Source organism: Fulmarus glacialis, unplaced genomic scaffold, assembly GCF_000690835.1.
Source record: "Fulmarus glacialis isolate BGI_N327 unplaced genomic scaffold, ASM69083v1 scaffold26927, whole genome shotgun sequence".
In the NCBI taxonomy this organism is placed as follows: Eukaryota; Metazoa; Chordata; class Aves; order Procellariiformes; family Procellariidae; genus Fulmarus; species Fulmarus glacialis.
The window spans coordinates 41,198-50,083 of record NW_009225559.1 but is presented as its reverse complement, the minus strand read 5'-3'; the positions used below and the strand labels follow the sequence as shown (position 1 = coordinate 50,083).

Sequence of the window (8,886 nt, the reverse complement as noted above, 5' to 3'; positions counted from 1 at the left end):
AACCCATAAGCGTTCTCACTTTTACTCTTTGATTCTCCGCCCCATCCTGCTGGAGGAGGAGTGAGCAAGCGGCTGTGTGGTGCTTAGTTGCTGGCTGGGGTTAAACCATGACACCAATACATAGAGTGATCCAGAAAGAAGTGAGATGGATAGAGAAGGGGCTGGGGTAGGGAAGGTGTGCTGTCAGAAGGGAGGAACTATAAAGATGGGCACATCACAGAGGAGGATGCAGTCAGTAAAAGGCTGTCCTTTGCCAAAATGTAGTAGACAGGTAGAATTTAAGGCTGCGAGTGAGCAAAAGCTGGAAAGAAAAAAGAGAGACAGTGGAAGAGTGGGAGCAGGAGAGGGGAAGACTTGCTCAGTATGGAACTAGGGACACCGTGGAAATGAAGCCGGGAGAGAAGAAAAGACAAGGTGAAAATATTCACAGCTTGAGAGGAACTCAAGGAGTAAAGAGAAAGCTTGGCAGATGACAGATGTATGTATCATGCTGCCTGAGGCTTCCAACACAAACTGGGGCTTGAGCAAGCAGCAATGCTAGAGAATATGTGAGGGCACCACAGTGCTTGGGAAATGCCTGTCTTTGCTTGGGTCAGCATGCAGAGCTCCACCAGAACCTCCACCTGTTAATGTGAAAGATGTTTTTACAGCTCGGATCGATCCGTCTTGGCTGGACTTTTCAAACTCACATGCCTAAAGGTGGGTGACAGCCATCACATGTTTGATATGTCCATGGAAGATTGTGAAACAGTCTGAACTCACATCCCCAGGCATTTTGTAGAGGGTCCTAAATGGGGATACAGACAGCGAACAAAAAAAGTTCGCAAAGCTCATCTGTTGAGAAAGACTCATGTGGTACCAAGCAGCAGCCTCACAGGTGCAGAACAGGGCTCTCTGAAGCCTATCATCAGCTTTCCCCAACAGCAAAGACATGTATTAAATAAAATACAGGTATCCAGGTCCCTCAGCCCCCAAATATGAAGCACTGCCAGAGAGGCACTTCAGAAGTTTCACTGTGCTAGGCGCCTCCTTTCTGTTGGAGGAAGTGTGGAACAGAATGGCTGTACCTCTCCAAACTGTCCTTCTCCCAGCTTCTCTTTGAGTCGTAGCTGCTGCCGTGGGAATTCACCCACTGAGATGTCCTTCTTGGTAAGTGAATCCACAGTGAGGGCTGGGACTGCATACATGTTGTTGCCGGTCACACCTTGCAGGTGGACGATATCTGTTTCGGCATAGTGAGGAACATTGTTCTGAAAGCCTTGGTGAGGAGTGGACTTGGTCAGGTCGGGCTCAGCATAGTCCCCACTGCACACTAAGGGGAAACCAAAGACAGGTGGAGTCAGACACACGCACTCTCTTAAAACCAGTATGGCATGGCTTCCGCTCCTCTCGATCCTGCAGACCTCTGGGAATTCAGCCTAACTGCATCCCTACCACCTTGTACCAAGGTATACCCAGATGGAAGACTCTCCTTTGTTTTAACTAGGGCTTAAACCAGAGCAAGCCACACTTCTGCAGACACCAGCATACTGTGAAGTGCCAGTGAATTCATGTTAAACAGCTGCCTCTCTATCCAGTTATGAGAGCTAAAATTCTCACCCAGACACGGAGGCATGAGTCTAAAGTGATTTCCTGTTTCTGATTCATCCTAAATATGATCTGTTCCCCTTACCTGATGCAGGGATGTTGTTTGCAATGTCAAACTTGCTCTGGATTCGCTTCTGCAACAAGAATTGATCAGGGTCTCCATTTTCCATGTACTCTTTTGGCATGCTATGGTACCTCTTACAGCTTATTCACATAAATATCATGGCATAACTCTTTATAGTTAACTCCCTGTACGGTCAGTATTACACAGAACTTCTGTTCTGCTTCAAATTCACATCCTGACTCAATCCAAATCAGTCTCCCTGTGTAGTATAGTGCTGAATCTTAGCAACTTGTTGGTGCTTGAGGAATACAGCACTACCCTTCCATTCACTAATCAGCACTGCCATCACCGAGTACAAAACACTGTTGGAAACGTTCCCTTCTGCATGCGTCCAAAAGCTTCCCAGGGGGTGGAAGCCAGGGCACCACTGACAATTCTCTGCTGCATTCCCCTCTGCTTTTTCTAAGGGAATTTCAAAGAGCCATTACTGCAGGAAAAGGTGCTAAAGGTCTTCTCCACCAGCCAGTCTGGACAGCCCAGGAGTTCTGCAGGTAGCAGCTCCACTGCCAAGGGGCTGATGAGACAAACGATGTGCGATTGCTGCGATTGTCAAAACTAGCTCCTAAAAGATGACCTAGCTAACATATAAACACAGTCTTCAAAGAGAACAATAAAAGGCTGGTGCTCCATCTGCCAAAGTTACATGCTAAAAAGTTTCAGAGCTCCAGAATAGTCTTAGGTCCCTGGGTTAGTATTATATTGCATAGGAGTCAGAGAAGATTACTTAGACACTGAGAAGTGGCACATTTTAAAATTTGAGAGAAATAATAAAAGAATAAACGCATAACTTCTGGAGACTGACTATTACATTACCTGAATCCTCTGCACTTTGGGAGAGCTCTGGAAGCTTTTGGAGCAGTGTAGCTGGCTGGTGATATTCCAAATCCAGTGGGAAAGCGCGTTCATAGGTGGGATTTGACTGGTGGATCTGGGTCTGGTTGTTGGCAATGGTGTAGCTGTAGAAAGAGAGGCGAACTGTGGCATCCTCCTCCAGGATTCGACGTGGGGCCTGCAAAAGAGAGGAAAAAAGTGCTGAGGCGATGCTCAGTTGTTAAGTAATGTATTGGCTGCAACCGCAGCAATTTCCAGTAATGTCTTGGATAGGGCTGGCATCCTCCCCTGCTGCGAGAACAGAGTTTTAGCTCCTCTATGGAGCTGGGGAAACCCAGTGCTTTCCACATAATTCTGAGCTCATTAGGGTTAATGCTTAGTATCGAACTTGTGTCTGCAAAATAGCCCCATTGTATTACCTTTTCCAACCTTTTTTGAACATATTGTTTCCAAAGAATAATGATTATAATCATCAGGAGCAGAAGAATAATAGCCACAAGGCAGCCCACGAGGATGGAGGTATTGGAGTCATCTGTTTTCTCTCCTATCCAGGTGCTGGTTACAGAAGATGTGGTTTCTGCAATCAGAGAGGAATGAAGAAGAATCTGGAGTTAACAAAGCACAGGTTGTTATCTGTGCTGGCTAACTTCCTACATGTCCCTTCCTACAGTCTGGTACAGAAAAGATCTTAGGCACCTTCCTGAGCATTAACATCAGCTGTGCTCACATTTTGCTCTTATCAGAAATTCTCACTTTGGAGGCTCGCAGCTAAGAATTGTGCAGAGGACTGCTGCAATCAAAGACTGTTCTTAGCATTGGAACCGATTCCTGCGATGGATCCATGTTAGAGCAGACATTTTTCAGAGTTTCACTGGCTGCACATATGCCTTCAGCCTTTGCTCTGAGGCAGCCTCGGCCAGCTGAGGGAAGGAGAAATAGCTGAGGCTCGGAGGACTGTAAGATGCAGCTCTGTGCATGAGGGCAATAACCAGGCCATACCCACATCTCCAGAAATGGAGGGAGAGACCACGTTAACTAGGATGTTACTGTGAAATTCCCTGACACTTGAGCCCTTGGCATGGCTAAGTGACAGAAGTCCTTACCCCAGATCCCCTCAGTAACGTTGCACTCTGTTTCCAGGAGATCCGTTGTGCTTGTGGCTACTGTAACAAAATTAGGATTCACGCTCTCCATATCTGTGGAAGGGAAGGGAAGGTGTCAGTCCAACAACCTCCACGCTCCTGCCAGCAGTCAGTGCAATCCCAACCACCACTCCCACTTTCCCAAGCAGGACTGGGCTGAGACCCACACAGCAGGTCACGAACAGCATGAACCTGCTCACTCAGCACTTCCCAGCACACCTACAGGAATGAGCCTCTGCGTTGAGCAGCGTGTAGGTCCTGACCGCAGCAAACAGTCAGTGTGTGCAGGATACTTCCCTGAGTTTGGCCAGACACAGGGGATTGGAGCAAGGCTTTTTTTTTTTTTTCCTCCATTTTAGCATGATTCTAAGAATCGCCATCCCAGGCTAGACCAAGAGTCTGCCTAGCCACCCATGTGACAGAGGTTAGCCAGGAGGGGCTGCTATCAGCAAGGTAAGCAGCAAGCTGCAATCAGAGTGCTCCTTCCCCAGGAATGTCCTCTCACTATAGCAGATTAGGGACCTTCAAGTAGGAAGCTATAGCCAGATCATTTCACTGACAGTGCTGGTGGTTTTCTCCAAGACTCTTGTCCATTCCCTTCTAGAGCCTTTTAAAAGCACCTCATGACACTGACTTCAGCATCACAGTTAAGACTTGAGGAAAAAAAAAGTCAGCCTCTTATTTTTCATTGATCATCATCTGTAGATATTCTTAAATTATTTGTAACAAAATACTTGGTAAAGAGAAGTAAAAATCAATCCCTAAGCAGCAGGCAACTGTCTCAAAAAGAAGAAGTGCTCTATAGTCCAGGTTGCCCTGGTTGTGCTTCTGCACATGTGCATCAGTATCAGCCTGAAAAGAATCCACTGTACGCTGGACCTTTCTGCCCCTGCACTGCCCTTCCAACCCTCTCAATGCTTCTACTACCTCCTCCTTCCTGTCATGTAGCCCCACAGTGCCCTACACTCGTGTTAACTCCACATGTCCTGCACATCCACACCATCTCTTTTGCTCTCTGTACTTCATCAGATCTGCTTGACTGGAAGAATACTCACCTGACTGGAAGGAAATCTCGCTCATCATCATCCAGGTGTCAGCAAAGTAGAAGCGGCAAAGTATGGCTTTACCTACGCGCTGATTGAGGGGGACAGTGACAAACCTAGCACTGGGGTTTTTGTCATCTAAGACAGTTGCCACTCCAACAGGTTCAGACTCCCAGTCTGCAATCAGGCGTGGTTTGAACAGACACTCCACCTTCTGGAAGATCTTTACGCCCTTGGAAAACATGTTGTTACAATGCACCTAGGAAGAAGAGAACAGATCAATCAGACAGGAGGAAGATTTACTGAAACTTAAATCAAGCCTCAGAGATTTTCTGTTCATGAAGATTTTCTATTTCTACTATCTCCCTGTATGAATGTTCCTAACCCAGAATGAGTGACTTGTTCCAGTACAGCTTCATCCACTCCTAGTGTGCAACGAGAACATTTGTGCAAAAAGCGATTCTGAAATAGCTCTTAACTTTACATGCAAAAGCTACATTAATGGTCAAATTTTGGCAGCCTCTTCAAAAGGCCCATATAAAAATCAATCAAACAAACCTTGTATTAATCTAAAGCCTTACAGACCAATTCTCCTTGAACATATACCCTTGAAAGAAAAACCACACCTGGGCTCTAGCCTCTTTTAGAAAGCCTTCAGCATCTGCAGTCTAAGCTAATTTCTTAAAAAAAAGAGAAGTGGTACAAGCTCAAGAAGATACTCCCCTGACATACAGCAGCTCTTCTGCTGTGGTTGCACCTTGAAGACAACTGAGGATCTAAGTTTAAGAAAACCAGGGTGTAAGCCTGCATCCATCAACCTCTCCTGGTGGCTCATCATCAGGCTGCTCCTGCTGCAATGGCACCACTGGTTTAGCTAATGACGCTGGAATTTAAACTGCAATCACTATGTTGCCAAGCTAACATCTCACTAAAACAAAGGCATCCCCTCTCATCTCTGAGCTACAGCTCCACATAGTCCACTTTCAGACTAAGCGGTTCACAAACTGCTTTCAGGCTGACTTCACACCTCCGTGTTTGGGAGGTTTGTTTTACCCTCCCAAGAGCTGGTAGCAACTTTCTCCCTTCCTGCTCTTGGGCTGCACCCAAAACCAAGAGGCTCCAGCATAAAAGTGACATCTCCATCTTCCTGGGTTGCGGCACTGCAGGCCCATCAACACCAAACACCTGGCACTCTCCCAGACCTCCAGCACTTCCAAGGAAGCAGGCTTCGTGAAGAGGGACAAGGCTTGCAAGGATCCTTTACACTGTTCCACTGTCTTTCTTCAATGCAAATCTCACCCTGTGCCTTTTTAAACAAACAAATCTGACAGTTTAAGTTCTGCCATGCAGTCCTGAAGATCCGGACCACAGCATCTTGGCACTGTGGCCAGTGACCAGGAACCAAGAAGGAATAAGGTGACCCTTAAAATCTTTGGTATCCCTCCGTCTACTCCATTTGCATAGCCATGGTGGTCCGACCTTTCCTAGTGACTCTAGAAATTATTTCCTAATGACTGTGGAGTATTAGCAACTGTGACAACAACAGCTTCCAAACTAAGTGCAGCTTTGAACCCTATTAATTACTTGGCCTCTGCAAGGTCTTGCAGCGAATAGCAGTCAAGCAGTAATGAGGACGACAGGCCTGATGAGCAGTAGAAACACAAAAGAAGGGTATTTGCTTATAATTAGAAACAGATGAAGCTTAGACAACATTATTCAATAAGGAGATATAGTCATCCATAACAAGTCAGGAAAGCCTGACGCCTGCAATATACAATGTGCCATATTTGGGCAGGAGTTGGATATGTTCACATCTTGGACTGATACAGAGACACTTTCTATTCCAAACACCGCCTACTAATGTCCAATTTTATAATATGCAAGCCTAAGTAATTTGCAATGCAGTTGCAGTATTTGCTAACATTTATTTTTAATACTTCCTTGGATACTGGGGAAGCTCAGAAAACTGGAAGAAAGCTAACAGGTATGATCATTTACAGATCACCTAGCCTGTACAAAATAAATGCAAAGCTGAAACAGGCAACATTCAATAAAGAATGAAGAATAATTTATGCTAATTAATACAGCTGTATAATGAAATACCAGATGAAGTAGATATTTTTATGAGCTTATGTGTTTGGTTGATCAGGATGGCTGTGTTTACCTGACGGATTTTTATAAGGCGTTTGATTTACTTATTATAACATCTGACTCCAGTTAGTACCGTATGAACTCATGAATTATACTAATTTGATTAAAAATTTTCAACTAGTAAGTCTTACAAATTTTAAGGCACAAATCATTCTTCTGTAGCTGTATGTACTCCTAGCTCAAGGTTATTTGCTATCTTTTTCAGTGATCTGAAAAAGACAGCAGAATCACTAGCAATAAAATAAATTAAATGGGAAAAAAATAAATCAAAGTTTCCTCAAATAATCTAAGCTGAACAGGTTTTGGGACTGACTCATTTCAGGGTAGTAAACTCAAGAACAAAATGTAAGCAATGCTCTTTACACTGCACTTTTATCCTGGACACTAACAACTTTGAACTGACTTTCAGCATGATACCAAAGTCTTAATGAACACTGGCTCCCTATCCGTTGGCTAGGAGGACTAATATGATCACAAGATTCATAAACAAAGAAGAATTGTCCAAAGCCAGGAAATTGGTACCATTCTTTTATGCAGTTTGATGGAAAGCCTGCATCCAGTTCCAGTTTCTATACCTCCAAGTGCCAGTTTCTATACCTCCAAAAGAGTACTGGCAAAGAAATAAAGGATTGGAAGATAGCTACAAAAATTACCCTGGATCTCACAGGGAAGGCATTGAGAAGTTCAGCCAACTTAGTTTACTGAAGCAAAGATTAAGAGAGTGGTTTAATCACAGTGTAGAAGCAGGAAAATTTCTGAGAAGGCAGGACTCAGAATTTTTGCCAGCAAAAGCAGGCTAAGAGCCAATGGTTGCAAGTTAAAAATAGACAAAATAAAACTAGGGTAAGTAACCACCAAAACAATTTACTTAAGGATGTGGTGGGTTCTCCTTCATTTGAAATCTCTACAAGAAAAGCCACCAATCCTTTTTAAAAGATTCTGCTGTTTACTACAGACTCAAAAAGTTCAGCTCATCCTCTTCCTGTGTGTTTAAGTAATTTCCCACAGCACAAGCATAGACTGAGGCATCCAAAGAAATTTTTGGTCAAAATGGAAGCACAACCACATTCCTTACCTCAAGGGTCAGGCAGGCCCTAGACAGTAAGTAGCCTAGATCCTAAATCCATCTCAGTTGCCAGCAGGGGCTGCCTAACCACTGCTTCAGGTGTCTGCTTTTTATTCCTTTAAGCCAAATACTGAAAGGAGTGTGTCTGAGCTCTGGAAAGACAAGGGCTCCCCTGCTTCACCTTTCTACATTGGCAGACTTGGGACATCTCCTGCTAAAATTCTGCCTCTGGTGGGCTTTGCTGTTGGGCACCTTATATCCTCCTGATTTGGGAAGAGGATCCAAAGGGGTAACCTGGAAGCACCCAGACCCAAAGCCTGCCCCAGACTGCTGGAGAGGGACAACGCTGACTACCTTCATGGAGGTGAAGTTCCGTGGTCGGTCAAACTGAAACTCCATTTCAACAGAACCTGTGCTGAAGCTCTCATTCTTCCAGCCAACATAGTCATAGCCTGGCCATACACGGTACTGGTGGCTCTGCGTGAAATCGTCCAGACCTAGCACACCGTCCGTCAGCTGGCCCAGACCGCCGTACAAGTGCCTAGCAAGAAAGAACCAACAGTTAGGCAGAATACTAGCCAGGAGCGCTCAAATGTGAAAACACATGGGTCCTTCAACCGGTACCAGGAAAACATTAGTTTATTTACTCTTAACCCATCCTGGACAAGAACTCCTTCCCTGTTCTTATGCAACATCACCTTTATTTTGTTCAGGCTGGGCTTTTAAAACCTTTCCCTGCTTGGGAAAACACAGAAGTTTTTGCATTGAGATCAAGCACTGACAGCAAAGCCAAGCTATGAGCAGAGTCTCTTGAGAACAAAAACTGAGACTACAGAAAATGACACTGTATGCTCTCCAAACAGAGCTTTAATTGTAGCATTTCACCATGGAGCTGCATGGGAGGAACACTGCTCCATCCGGCCCTGGGGGAACCAGTAGGGA

The 8,886-nt window shown here is 44.9% G+C and overlaps 1 protein-coding gene across 1 annotated transcript in view; it reads right to left on the bottom strand.

Moving 5' to 3' along the window:
• Positions 1-1,067: 1,067 nt before the first annotated feature.
• The window catches only part of LOC104080219 (discoidin domain-containing receptor 2-like), a gene marked incomplete at its 3' end in the record, with an annotated part of 21,489 nt that continues 13,670 nt past the window's right edge, over positions 1,068-8,886 (bottom strand). Inside the window, exons 6-11 of the mRNA XM_009582529.1 lie at positions 8,299-8,485; positions 4,740-4,986; positions 3,646-3,738; positions 2,962-3,119; positions 2,520-2,720; positions 1,068-1,289 (exon numbers count right to left, since the gene is read on the bottom strand). Of these exons, the coding sequence (XP_009580824.1) occupies positions 1,068-1,289; positions 2,520-2,720; positions 2,962-3,119; positions 3,646-3,738; positions 4,740-4,986; positions 8,299-8,485 (1,108 nt within the window). The remainder of the gene's footprint in view (positions 1,290-2,519; positions 2,721-2,961; positions 3,120-3,645; positions 3,739-4,739; positions 4,987-8,298; positions 8,486-8,886) is intronic.